Below are 14,497 nucleotides of genomic sequence, written 5' to 3' on the forward strand. Positions count from 1 at the left end.
TGGAGGCTTCAGCAGTAGTGCATGGACGGGATGATGGAAGTGAAATTTTAAGAGGCGAAGTGGAAAAGTGATAGACAGGTTTGGTTTGTCTAGAGTCAGTATCTTAGAGATTTTACCCATCCTGACAGTCATGCACAGTTTAGGAAGTGGTTATAGTGCCGCCAGGAAGCTCCCACACAGAGATGCCTTCTCTTTCTAGGTCTTTGGTTAGTAGCCTTGCTTTTGTATTATATTTGCAAAGTACTCTGTTGTCCTTGGTGACTTTATTTTAAAATATTTTTCTTCATTTCAAAATAATGTATATTCAACATAGAAAGTGAAAATCACTTGAGTCTCTTTGTGTAGAAAGGAAGTTGATGTCTTGAAGCGTTTTCTTGCTTAGCTTCTTTTGTTCAGCTGGTTTTGTTTGAGCCTCTGAGGAGTCTAATTCTTGGGCTTCTTTATATGAGATCTGCTCTTAGTGTCTGTTAGTTTTATTTTTGTTTTATTTTGTTTTGTTTTCTCTCACTGTGTAGCTATGGCTGGCCTGAACTTGTTATGTAAAACAGGCTGGCTTTGAACTCAGAGATCTACTTGCCTCTCTTTCCTAAATTGCTGGGAGGAAAGGTATGTGCCACCACATTGGGCTTTAGTTGTTTTTATTGCAAGTCTTCTTACATTTGCAGATTTCCTCCCTTTGAGATCAGTGAGTCTCTGGTAACATCATATTTTTTAACTGCTGGATGAAGTACTTTTCAGTTTTAAAAAATGCTTTCATGTATACTATCTTTTTGAGATTTGAATGTATTTGTTTTATAATACATGAGATAGTAAAGAGAATACCTTGTCTAATGTTATCGCTGGCAGTCACCTTTGCCTGAGATTCTTTAATAAATGTTACTACATAGTAAATCTGGTCTTCCAAATGCCAGAGGGGCTTTGTTTGTTTGTTTGTTTGTTTTAGTTTCTTTTTGTTTATAGAAGAAAAAAGCATGAGAGGGAACAGGTCTTGAACCAAAGAGGTTCTCTCATCCTAACTTCCTGTAAATGTTGCGATATATAATTTTTTTGAGAGAGTGGGAGCACTGAGGATTGAACCCAGGGCCTCAACCATGCTAGGCAAATACTCTGAACCAAGCTGCAGCTTGCAGCCTTTCCTGTATGCAGTTGTTCTATCGCCTGACTTTGTAGAACATTGTATAGAATCCAGTTCTTAGAAGTTCCAAAAGTGTCAGGGCTCTTTTCTCATACTGTTTGAGTTATAAAGGTAAGCTTGATTATACATAATGTCAGGTTTTGCTGTGTAGTAAGGCGCATCATTCATCCTGTTTATCATCTGTTAACTGCCAATAGCCATCATATTTGTGGCCCATGGAAAGAAGTCCTGTGGGAGTTTTAAAGAACATGCCATGTAAATTTTTATTTTCCTAAAGCATTTTTCCTTACCTTGAACTCACATTCTTTTTCCTTTTTGAAACATTAAGATAGAGCTTCAAGTTAGGAAAGCTGAGGAGTATTGACTGGAAAGAGTCTTGACAAAGGGACAAGAAAGAAAGCACAGAGCAGTAGGTCCCCTGGGATAGTGTTGTCATCTTGTGCCCTCTAGTTCTGAAGGGTGGACAGCAGAGTGCCTGGCAGACCTCTGCAGAAGGCTGGTCTGCAAGGAGTTGTTTCCAGAGGTGCCAGCTGATGTGACCACACAGGGAGAGAGAGCCTTCAGCATCTCAAACCTCTCAGGAGACCTTCCACTGAGGCAGCTTCCTGAGGGGCAGAGCAGATGGTAATTTCTGTAGTCAGTGTTTTTTTTTTTTTTGTTTGTTTTGTTTCTTTTTTTTCTTTTTTCTTTTCTTTCTTTCTTTCTTTCTTTCTTTCTTTCTTTCTTTCTTTTTTTTTCTGAGTGGCACAGCTCAGACGTCGGAGACTGAAAATGCTTTTCCTCTTTGCACCTCATGCACTTCTCCATGATTCTGTTCACAAATACTGATACATGTGAAACAATTGTGGGCCAGCCACACATCCACTGATTTGCTTGAATACAGGAGGAGTTTCTTTTTAAGTAAAATAAAAAATACTTGTTTGTCCCATCTAAAGATTGTTTCAGACTAGATGGAGCTGGCTTTGTCTGTTTCCAGTGAATGTCACCTCTTTAGCTATGGTGAAAACACGGCATTTTCTGTCATCTCTCACCCTCTCCCATTGGCCATAGGTGTTGATGCTTTTGACAGACACTTTCTTTAAGTTAGATGCCAAGTAGTTTGGGTACCTAGGCCTCATTCAGCCAGCTTTCTCTGCTATTCCTAGAGAGAATTGAGGCTGCTAGGATTCCAGGGAGTAGTAGAGTATTGACTGTTTTACATTTTTTATGTTCTATATTTGATATGTAAATGAGCATGCACATGCTGTGGTTCACACTCCATGGTGTGTGTGGAGGTCAGAGGCAACTTTGGAGCTGTTTTTTTTCCATCTACCCGTTGGCTCTAGGGATTAAACTTGGATTGCTGGGCTTTTGCAGTAAACCTTCATTGACTGTCGGCAACGCAGTGCTTTAAAACCTGTTCAGTGTGATGTAATGTAAGTTTGTGTTCTTGTATTTGAATTATTCAGGTATCATAGCAGAAAATGGAATTAGTATCAATGGCCTATCTTATACTTTTATTTTAAGAGAAGCTAATTTATGTTACATTATTCTTTGTAATGGCACTGTCAGACACACTGTCATTGAATTGAGACTTTGTAATGTGTTGTTTTCCTTTGCTTTGTGTAAAATTTTATCACATGTTGTTCATGGTTTCTTAAAATGTGTACCAGTGTTGAGTTTCTCTGTCTTGGCTGAGATCATCTGTCCCCTGGTGGAAATGTGTTTTGAATATTGTGTGTCTCTTAAGTACTGAGTGACTTACGAGAGAAGTATCATTTGCTTCCCTTTTAAACACAGTTCAAGGTGTCAGCTTTCTGATTTTTTTTTTTTTGTGCGTATATTTATGTGGGTAAATAAACCAAACCTCTTCAGGCTTGTGGTTATCCTGTATTGTCATCTATCCTAAGTCAATTCTCTGAGAAAAGGAAACTATTGATGACTTCATGAGTAGTCTCCAGTCCTTTGTAGCTGATGGGTGCTAAGTGAGAACAGTGCGTCAGCACTTAAGTTACTGAATGCTTGTGAGAGTTCAGAGGCTCCAACACTGTCCATCCAGAAGACAGATTTATAGGTATAATTTTACTTCCTTCAGCTAGCATAACCATGTAAGTTTGATGAATTAAAATAGTAGAATGTACCTTAGAGCAGGCCAGCCGACTGTCCACAAGGGCCAGATGTGCTCCAGGAACACAATCTGTATCCTCAAGATGCCACAATCTAGCTCTTGTTTCTTTCTTCCTTGTTAACTTTTTGCAGAGCTTGAAAAATGCATAAAGTACATCTTTTACAGATTATGTCATGCAAATGATATTTTGAATCGTTTTGTTAATATGAGCACATGTTGGAGTTAATTTAGGTACTTTCATTAACATTTAAATATAAATATGTTAAGTTTACATTTTCCATCATTTGAAGAAGTTTGATTTGCATAACTTGTCATTCTACCTGTCAAATGAGTTATACTTGGCAGATTTGCTCCAATATGCATAACTTGTCATTCTAACTGTTGAATGGGTTGTACTTGGCAGATTTGCCTCAGTCTGCATAACTTGTCATTCTAACTGTCAAATGGGTTGTACTTGGCAGGACTCAGAAGGTGTGGACATCAAGCTGGGAGTGTGTGCTAATGGCCTTCTCATTTACAAAGACAGACTGAGAATCAATCGTTTTGCTTGGCCGAAGATCTTGAAAATTTCCTATAAGCGCAGTAATTTCTACATTAAAGTTAGACCAGCAGAGGTGAGCAGTGTCTTGTACTCTTGGCATGGCTAAAGCACTGTCAGTGTCCCCTTTCCTAGTAGGAGAGGTAAGTTAATTCTTCCATGAAAATATTATAGAAGGAAACCCTTCTTAGTTCTTTTATGCTACAAAAGACATTATTCTTGATGATGTATGAACATTCTTGTTGCTAATATACAAAACCACTAGTTTGCTCACAAAAAAGGATTGTTTTTTTCCCCTCTCACACATAGTGGGAGCTTTTTGTGGTTGTTGTTGACTCAGGTAAGTGATGGAATGTGTTTTAGTGGTATTGAGTAATCAGTTCACTTGGGCAATGGGCAATTGCTTTTCATAGAAACAGTATTATAGTTGGAAATTTGTTACTTTGTATGACTATATAGTTTGACTAACACTTAATTTCTAAAGAAGAATTACTTCCGGGCTGGAGAGATGACCCAGCGGTTATGAGCACTGACTGCTCTGCCAAAGGTCCTGAGTTCAATTCTCAGCAACCACATGGTGGCTCACAACCATCTGTAATGGGATCCAATGTACTCTTCTGGTGTGTCTGAAGACAGCTGCAGTGTACTCATATAAATAGAAAATAAATAAATCTAAAAAATAAATTACTTTTGACAGAAACAACTGACTCTGCTTACAATATCAGGTAGTCATTAGTTAAAGAATAGGCTGATTTTGTTTTTATGGGTTTATTCTAGCTGGAACAGTTTGAAAGTACCATTGGATTCAAATTGCCAAACCATCGGGCAGCTAAAAGGCTATGGAAAGTGTGTGTGGAGCATCACACTTTCTACAGGTAAGGTGAAGAAGTCTCATGGAGTTGCCAGTACCCTGTCCAGGTTAGATGGGAAGGATGGCACGGCAGATGCAGCTGTGCCCTACATCAGAATTGTATTTCACGCTGGTTATCTCTGTTGCTGGCAGCCATGCTTCAGCGTGCCTTCTAGTTATTTTGCCTCCTCTTTCCCTGAATCACCACCATGCTAACCCCACCTGCTACCTTCCTTTCTGTCATTAGTCTTCTTAGTTATAAGTCAGGATGTCTTCTTACCAGCTCTTTCAGATGTAACCTCTTTCTCAATCAGCTTGGGCCTGCCATTGCTCCATTTGGTTGTTTTGTTAAATCTATCACCCCTCAAGCCTGTCTCCTAGCACACCAGCCACTCCAGTGTGCTGCTGCTAGTTTAACTCTTGTGGTGGTTGATACAGTATTACAACCTTGTGTATTATGCTATTTCAACTAACTTTCAGCATTAATGGGATCCTCATTGCTGCTAGCCAGCCAGCCTGCCGGCCTCCCTGTGGGAAAAAAAGGGGCCGCAGTGGTGTCCCAGAGGCTTTTCACGAGGCGGATTCCACATACAGGAGAAAGTCTAAGGCTCCAGAGGCTGGAGGCTTTGGTGAAGACAGACTCCAATGACACGAGAATGTCCATAGTCCAAAAGGGTTTATTTTCATGGCGGATGGTAGATGGATCTGGATGTACCCCCATGAAACTCAGGGCAGTCCTGAGTTAAATATGGAGGGAGAAAGGGAGAGGGTCTGGGGAAGAATGCTTAATTTGCTCCGCCCTCTGGCCTTCATTAGTATGTAAATCCCTAGGGCCTGAGGCCTGTAGTCACACCCTCTACCTGTGCACTTTGGGAGGGGCTGTAATGGCCTACGTGACTGAACAAAGTAGGTCCATGGAGACTAGACTGTGTGTCAGGACTCTGGGTTCTGGGGTCGTGGCCGAACATCTGCTGTTTCTCCCTTGGAGTCTCAGGGTTCCAGGCCCATGCCCAGCCGTGAACCAGGATACCCTTACACAGTTCCACATCTCCCTTGGCATCTGAACTCTTCATAGACTTCTAGAGCCTTTCACACTGGCCTCTCCTTAGGATTGCTCTCAGTGCAGTGCATTCACTGTAGAAACTGGGGGTCACGAACACCCCACCTTTCTTTAATTGCCTCTTTTCCTTCCAAACGTATTATTGTCTTTTCATCTTATCACCTTCCTTGTTTAAAAGATGGATAGACATTGTTTTGCTATGTTTATTTTATCCCTCCTTTATTATCATCTATCCCAAGTTAATTCTCTGAGAAAAGGAAATTATTGATGACTTCATGAGTAGTCTCCAGTCCTTTGTAGCTGATGGGTGCTGAGTGAGAACAGTGCATCAGCACTTAAGTTACTGAATGCTTGTGAGAGTTCAGAGGCTCCAACACTGTCAGTCTAGAAGACAGCAAGGGGTCCTTCATTGTAAATTTACTTTCTAATAGATACTTCTGACTTCTTTGGTCAGTTACATATCCATACTTTCCTTAAAGACCAAAGTCCTAGACTAAAAATAACCCCTAAGAGCCCCTAAACTTGTAATCTCAGTATGTGGGAAGTAGAGGCATGGCGAGTCTCTGAGTTCAAGGCTAGCCTTGCCTATATAGTAGTTCAGGGCTAGCTGTAGCTACATAGAGAAATAAATGTGCAACAGAGCAACAATAACCAACAAACCTTCCCAATTTCCTTTGATTCCAGGCTGTAGCTAGCGTTCTGTTTCCCTTTTAAGTCCTGTCCTTAGGACTGCTTTTTGCACAAGTAGTTTGGTTCCCTTCATCGACTCTGTTTTTGGTCACTGGTTTATAAAGCCTGATTGGATTAAGTGCTGTCTCCAGACTTAGGATCGAGTACTGTTCTGCCACATACTAGCCATGTAATAGTGACAAGTTATACAGCCTCTGCTTTACCTTCACTACCCCTGTGATGCTAATAAAGGGCTCATTTATTTCTTTATGGGGTTGTTTTCAAAATTAAATGAGATTTTACATGAGAAGCAAACATAAGCTAATTTAAAATAATGTCATCAGTACCACTGAAAAAACATTATAGTTATTACAAATGACTGGTTCTCACAGTGAAGTGGAACAGATTTATTTTCAAGAATACTCTAATATGCTAATTTTAGAGAAGACATATAATTCAACATATATTTGAATCTATCTGACTCAGCTATACTAATCATAGAAGTCCTTGAAAAGTTTATGTTTCTTAGTAGCTAGAATAAGTGTTTTCTAAAGAAGTGTGGGCCTGCCTCATATAAAGCTAGATAATAGCATCAGCCCTATAGGACTAGAGTGGATAGATAGCAGGTTTGCTGTCAAATACCAACCGTGATGATCCTGTTGGAAATGACAGGTGCTAGGAATGCTATAATTGTTATACACAGTTTATTGCTTCATATGTCCATTTTTAAAATAGAAGACACAGGTCTTACTGCAATCTGCTGTGTAAAATAGAGGTAAGACCAAAAAAATAAGTGATCATGTATGTAAAATATCTCATGCAGAATGCTCTAATGGATAAATATCTGTATATATACTTAAACAGTAACCCACTGGCTGTTACCTTAACAGAAATTTGATTTTGTAGAGTTCTTTTCACGTGGACATGGATAGTAGATGCCATCTCAGACCGTGGTAATGAGAAGAAAGATCAGCTTTCAAATTAGGTGGGGCACAGCAAAACTAAACTCACTCTCAAGCTCATTTTAAGGACTAATTGTTTCATGTTCTACTAAGATAGAGCTAGTGATGGGTCAGAGGTCAAGGCTTGCAGCACTTGCCGTTTGCTAAATTTCCAATATGCCAAACACAAAAGTTACTTCTTCAAGGCTGCATCCCTGAGATACCAGGAAGGAGAGCACTGAAGAGGTGCTGCCTGTGGTCTGACTCTGTGTGTGTGTGTGTGTGTGTTGTGTGCGTGTGTACATGCATATGTGTACCAGCGCACGCTCCAACAATGATGGCACAGACATAGACGGGACTGGAACAGGCTGTCGCTTGAGTTCATGATTTGAGACCAGTCCAAGCAACATAGTGAAGCCCTCAAATAAAACAAAGCAAGCAACTCATTGAGCTGGATTTGGGTGTGTCTAGAGTTAGGGTGATGGTGGGCCCCATGTCTCCTCAAGCACCCACAGGCCCTGATGAAGTTACAAAAAGTAAATTGACAATTGCAAAGCTGGGGGACACCTTTGGAAGACTTTAAAATTTTCTTAAATATTGTTTTCTGATGCATAAGAAGTTTAATTGTTATAAATTTATTTTGTAAAAGAAACAGAAAATGTATTATAATTTGAAAGAGGAATATCTCTTAAAAATAAATGATCTTTAAGTTTTCTCGTAGTTTGGTAAAACAGATGCCCTGTCTGTAATTTCAGACCTATTTTTTGGAGATCACTTTCAGGGCTCTGAATGTCTCTCTGTTGCGGTAATCTTTAAATCGTCTTTATTCCTTAGTAGACTTTATTAACAGACAAGAAGGATCCATGTGTCTTTAAATTTTCTTTATCCCCGAGTGGGCTTCAGTGACAGACAAGGAGGAGCCATGGGAGAATATTTCCCAACCTCTGGCTGCACTGATGTTTCCCAGCAACCTTCCTCCCATTTCTATAGCCGATTGCTTTCCTGCAGAGAAGTTCAGGGTCACGTTCCTAGCCTTGCTAGCTGGGGAGGCAGTCCAAGGTGACAGTCACCAGAGTGCATGTTCTCAGCACTACCCTGTGTTGTATCTCTGTAGATAGGACGTGGAGTATGCTTTATGGCATGCACATAGATTTAGTGCTTCACCACACTAAATTATGGAGGGTCTGTGGTTCTCTTATCATTTAATTCTGACTCTGTCATTCTGGATGAATTCTGTTTTGAGTTAATGGAGGATTAGATTACCTCTCAGCATTATTACTCCTTACCACCTTGACTTAGAACTCATCTTTCCCTAAGCAGAAGTTTTCTAAAGTCTTATGCAGAAGATCTGGGAATACTTGGAATGATTTTAGGGGGAAAAAAAAAACTTGTAAAATACCGACTTTTCCGTGGAAAATGATTGAAATCTCCATATCCCTAAACTAAAGTCTTAATAAACTGTAAGATTTCTGAGAGTATATATTTGTTAAGTGTTTTTCTAACTCAATGGCAAGATGATTTTGGTTGTATCAAAAAAGCTTGCTTATTAAAAGCATGTTCTTTCATAAGTCAGAAAATTATCTGTCATTAAGATTTGAACCAGTTGCTTGGTAGAGTTACACTGGCAAGAAAGAATATTAGCCACCTCTGAGGACCACTGTCTAATTTCTGTTGTTCAGGAACAAATTGCTTAGCTAACAGATTCCTGAGTTAGATGGATTCTTTTCCTACCAGAAAGAGGCATAAATATTAACGATTGCTAATGATAATGGGCTTTTTGCTTGACACTTAACAGCTAACAGCACAAATTCAGACATACGTGTTTACATAAGCGATTTACACTAAATCCAATAAATACTCTTGATACACACTCAGAGCAGCTGCTCTTTAGGTTGGCAAAAAAAAGAAAGAAAGAAAGAAAGGAAGGAAGGAAGGAAGGAAGGAAGGAAGGAAGGAAGGAAGGAGGGAAGAAAGAAAGATGTGAGCACATTACTGTTAAAAAAGTGCCTCTGACCCAGTGTGGGGCTGCATTTCAATTTCAGCACTCGGTGGATGAGCTGGAAACAGCTTGACTCAAAAGCCCAAAACAACAATAAAACCACGCATGTAGGAAGGATGTTTTTATTAAAGCTGTAGCGCAGTGGTTTCGACTAATCGTATATGAAATGAAACCTTAACATACATACCTGTATTTTTGTTTTTCTTAATCCACCTGAAGACTTTGTCCTTATTGTTTTTGTCTCTCCTTTGTAGGCTTGTGTCTCCAGAGCAGCCACCAAAGACCAAGTTCTTGACCCTGGGGTCCAAATTCCGCTACAGCGGCCGCACACAGGCACAGACACGAGAAGCAAGCACCCTCATAGATAGGCCAGCACCACAGTTTGAGCGTGCCTCTAGTAAACGTGTCTCGAGGAGCCTAGATGGAGGTAACACATTTCAACTTTGGATTCTACTCATCTTTTCTACTCTAGTGGGGTCAGAAAATGATAATCTGATTAATAAGACTGCGAGACATCCTCCAGAGCAGTGGTCCTCAACCTTCCTGATGTTGACACCATTTAATACAGTTTTTTATGTTGTGGTGACCCCAACCATAAAACCATTTTGTTGCTACTTCATAACTACTTTTACTTATGTTATGAATTGTAATGTAAACATCTGGTTTGTGATATTTGACATATTACCCTCATAGAGGTCATAACCCATAGGGTTGAGGACCACTGGTCTCAAGGGATAGACAGGTACCTCCAAATTAGTAAAATGTTGCTCTTCTCAAAGTAAAATAATTTTGTATGCAGGTTGTCACTCTGAACATGCATTTTTGTTTTGTTGTTGTATATATGCTGTTGGCAGCATACATAAGTAGTATGTATTTTTGTATTTATAAGCTGTTGGATGGATATGGTTCTCTTGGTTTCCTTTGATTATGATTTCTAATGTGGTTTAATGTCTTGTGCTTGTTAGTTGCTCATATTACTCTGGGAGTTTGGGGAATGTTTGCAAAGAATTCCAGTAGTTATAAAACAGTTCTACTACTCAGATTTGAAAGTGTGCTTTCAGAAGTTTACCAGACTCACAGCATAGGAGAAACTATTTTAGGTTTCAAAAGTATTAACTTTAAATATGGTTTTAAATAACAATAACAAAAGAAATACATACTCATGTGTCTGGGGAGATAGTATAAATATTAATGGTTTCTCTTAGAGTTCTGATGAACTCTTATATTTGCATGCATACAAATCAGATGATGTTTCTTTATCACATGTTTGTCATATTGCTTATTAGGAAATTAGGAATTAATATGTTATATGAAAGATGTTATGTTTTTATTAAACTGCTTTTTTGTTATATAACAAAAATGATATTAATTTTCAGTGAAAAGAAATAGTTTTTCAACCTTTTTCATTATATTGAATAGTAATATTAAATAGTTTGACAAGTTGTAATTTTATATTGCATTATTAGCAAAAATCCCATTTTGATTGTTGCTCCTTTGTATCACTATACAAATATGAAATATGAACTTGAACAGCAAGATGTTAAATAATTAGATAAAATAGACGATTCTTAGGCTAACATTCTTTCATTAGTAGAGGACTCACACAGATTAGCCTTGCTCTGTTTCTTCCTGGTAAAAGAAATTTAACTAAATAGGTGCAGGTACACACAGCTATTTCCAAGACTTTGCTTGTGAGTATTTTGATGTAGGTGGTTGTTAACTCAGGAGAGTCTTCCGTAGAGTTTTAAAGAACCACCAGAAAAATATATGCTTCAATCAAATGAATATTCATATTTCCAGATAAGACTATTTAAATATAGAGAATTAGCAGTGTCAGCCAACAACTAAGTGCGTTCCTTAGTAGTCTGCTCTAGCCACAGGTAGATGCAGTTGCTGTTGTTTCTGCCCTGCAAGGAGCCTTCTGGGACTGTCACCGGCTTTTGTTCTAAGATTGGAGGCTGTAGAGTTCTCACGTTGTATTCAAGCCAATGAAGAACAGTCAGCCAGGGCATCTTTGTAGTCTGTGTACTTTTTTGGGAAACCCGCAGTCTTGATTGAGCAGTTATCACAGAAGGTAAACAGTTTTTCCCAAGGGGAAGCAACAGGCGAGGCACCAATCCTTTATTTCCCCTTTGTGTGTTGGATGCTGTGATCCATCAGATGGGCAGGCCATCAAAAGGATGATTGTGTTACTGTGAAAAGGAGAAGACTTTCCATGTTAGTATGGCAAGTGAACTCTGGCTGGGGCGTGTGTTCTGTTTCCCAGCATAGCAGAGCTGCTCTGATCCAGGACAGAGCGTCTTCCTTCAGCCTTTTTATCAGTGTTCCATTCCTGTTGCTAATGTGTGTTGTGTTTGAAGGTTTGAATAATGTAGATAGATAAATAGTCTTTCCTTTAAAGTTTTGGAAAATATTTTAGTGATTGTATCAAAGGCAAAGTTTAAGGTGACATCAAAAGACTAAAGAGTAGAAATCACCTAGAGAGAGCAGCTGCTGTAAAGCAGGGAGTGCCTCTTTAACCTCTGAGGTTAGGGAACAGAACCAGCAGTCTTCATGCATTGGGAAGTTGGGGAAGCAGTGCCAGGGATGCTGGGCTGCTTAAGTAGGATCATCAGGGAAAGAAGCCTCCCTCAGACACCTGGAAGGATGAAAGGGAGGCAGCTATGACAAGAGAGGAGAACATAGGTCATCCCAGGCAGTGGAGGGTGCAGACCAGCTTTAAGGTGAGAGACCAGCAAACAGACAGCACACTCAGGCATTGGAGGAGAGTCTGGGGCTGCTAGACTTTTGAGTCCATTCTGTAGAAGCCTTTAGCGAATCCGTAGTGTGTTGGTGTTAACGTGCAGAGCGCAGAATTAGCTTGGAAGAATCAGCTGGTTCCAGGAGAATGGTGAGAGAAGATTGAGTGAGGAAGCCACAGACTGGCTCGCAGTGGTCACATGACAGTGGCTGGTGTGCTCTTCACCTTGGGTTGGAACAGATCACGTGGATACAGCATATTAGAATGTGTGTTTAAATGTGTGCTGTCAACATTTTGTCAACTTGGCTTTGTAATTTTTAATTTTATATTGACTCATATTTCAGTATCAGTATAGTTGAAACTATCTTTAGGTCAGGTTTTTCATTTTGTAATAATTTGTGAGTGCAGTGAGTGCTTAAAATTGTATAATACGTCAAAGAGGTATGTATAATTTTATGCATCTACACTGGAAAATTAGTAAAATCTTAGCAAAAACAAACAAACAAAAACCAGTTCCAGGAAATGAGTAGGTGTAATGTAAGATGTAAGTTCATTTTAATGTTGTAACAATTTGTGTGGATTTTGAAAAGTAAGTTTATTATAGATTGGAAAAATTTTAAAGGCTGAAATGGTGTAGAAATAGATGTTTAAAACAAACAAACAAACAAACAAACAAACACATACCATGCTTAAAAATACATTCAAGGGCCCTGCTTGATTTGCTAGTGTTAAGGGGTAGTGTTCTAGAATTTGAAGTTCCTGTCTAAAGCAAATGAGTCTAAGTAGAAGTATCATTTGGTAAAAAAAATAGGGCTAGGAAAGAGGCACGGCAGGATAGGGCAGGCAAGGGCAGCAGAGTATTCGGTACCTTCTAGAACAAAGATTCAAAGTATAGGATCCCTCAGGTAAACTGTGATGGCATATACACCCTCGAATAGCTTCAGGCTCTGGAGTTTGTTTGTTTACTAGAATTTTTCTTGGTGCATGGAAAAAAAGAGCAAACCACAGGGTATCTGTAACACTTTTTATAAGGAGGAAAAGACTTGGGGGGATTCCATTGCTCAGGAGGAGCCACTGGTAGAGAGACTTGTCCTTTGGCTTGCTGACTCTTGAGATGATCCAGAGCTATGACAAAAACATTAGCACAGTAGGTTCTACCTCACTGTGAGAGAGAGGACAGCAGCACACAGTAGGTTCTGCCTCACTGGGAGAGAGAGGACAGCAGTACACAGTAGGTTCTGCCTCACTGGGAGAGAGAGGACAGCAGTACACAGTAGGTTCTGCCTCACTGGGAGAGAGAGGACAGCAGCATGCAGTAGGTTCTGCCTCACTGGGAAAGAGAGGACAGCAGTACACAGTAGGTTCTGCCTCACTGGGAGAGAGAGGACAGCAGCACGCAGTAGGTTCTGCCTCACTGGGAGAGAGAGGACAGCAGCACGCAGTAGGTTCTGCTTCTCTGGGAGAGAGAGAGGACAGCAGCACGCAGTAGGTTCTGCTTCTCTGGGAGAGAGAGAGGACAGCAGCACGCAGTAGGTTCTGCCTCACTGGGAGAGAGAGGACAGCAGCACACAGTAGGTTCTGCCTTGTTGCGAGAGGACTGCAGGGCACAGAGTCACTTTGGGGCAGCAGCTGGGGTACTGGGCACTGGTCAGGTTGAGAAGTTCAGAAGTGTCAGAAAAACAAAAAATATTAGATGGGTAGATTCTTAAATCTACTATCTTTTAGTATGCAAATAAGTTAATTTTCAGGGGATTTCTTAAAACCCCTTGAAAAAAATCATTTTGATAGTTAGTTTTTTGAAAGGTAGATTTAGGACTGATCAGATACCACAAAGTAGTAGTTACATAGTAATTCTGTAATCTCCAGTCAGACCAAGAGCTCCTCCTACTGGCCAATTCCTGGGTGAACCTCATGCTCAAAAATCTAATTTGCTGAATGGATTAATTTTTTAAAACTCAGAATATTAGTAGAGTTTTATATTAGTTTAAAAACAAATCTATATTACATATTGATATATCCAAAGTTCAAACACTATGTTCTAGCTACATTTGGTTAAAGGGTTATAGTCTTCAAAGCTTTATATTCACTAATGTCTAATGTATTTATTTCAACTTATCCTCTGATTAGCCCCGATTGGTGTTGTGGATCAAAATCTTATGAAGGATTTTCCAGCCCCTCCTGGAGAGGGATCAGTGCCTGGCCCTGGAGTTATCAGCTATACTACCATCCAGGATGGCCGGAGGGAAGGCAAAAGCCCACCAAAAGCCACACCCCTGCTCACTGTGGGAAAGGTACGGCCCTTTAAGCACTTGTGCTGCTGTGAAGGATGCTCAGATCAGAGGCTCTTTGCTGCTTTTAGTATTTTGTCATGGTTTAACCCATGCTTACAATCTTCCATGTTTCAAATGGAGACTGCTTTACACTGTGATTTCTAACTGTGTTTTTATTATTTTTCAGA

General features: G+C 39.8%; 1 protein-coding gene across 8 annotated transcripts in view; it reads left to right on the plus strand.

Moving 5' to 3' along the window:
- The window catches only part of Epb41l2 (erythrocyte membrane protein band 4.1 like 2), a 167,582-nt gene that overhangs the window by 120,652 nt on the left and 32,433 nt on the right, over window positions 1-14,497 (plus strand). For all 8 annotated transcript variants that reach the window (XM_028766450.1, XM_028766451.1, XM_028766453.1 and 5 more), the window contains exons 9-12: window positions 3,704-3,856; window positions 4,558-4,655; window positions 9,554-9,726; window positions 14,167-14,330. In XM_028766450.1, coding sequence (XP_028622283.1) covers window positions 3,704-3,856; window positions 4,558-4,655; window positions 9,554-9,726; window positions 14,167-14,330 — 588 coding nt within the window. The remainder of the gene's footprint in view (window positions 1-3,703; window positions 3,857-4,557; window positions 4,656-9,553; window positions 9,727-14,166; window positions 14,331-14,497) is intronic.

This window comes from Grammomys surdaster, unplaced genomic scaffold (genome assembly GCF_004785775.1).
Source record: "Grammomys surdaster isolate TR1022 unplaced genomic scaffold, NIH_TR_1.0 168, whole genome shotgun sequence".
NCBI lineage: Eukaryota > Metazoa > Chordata > Mammalia > Rodentia > Muridae > Grammomys > Grammomys surdaster.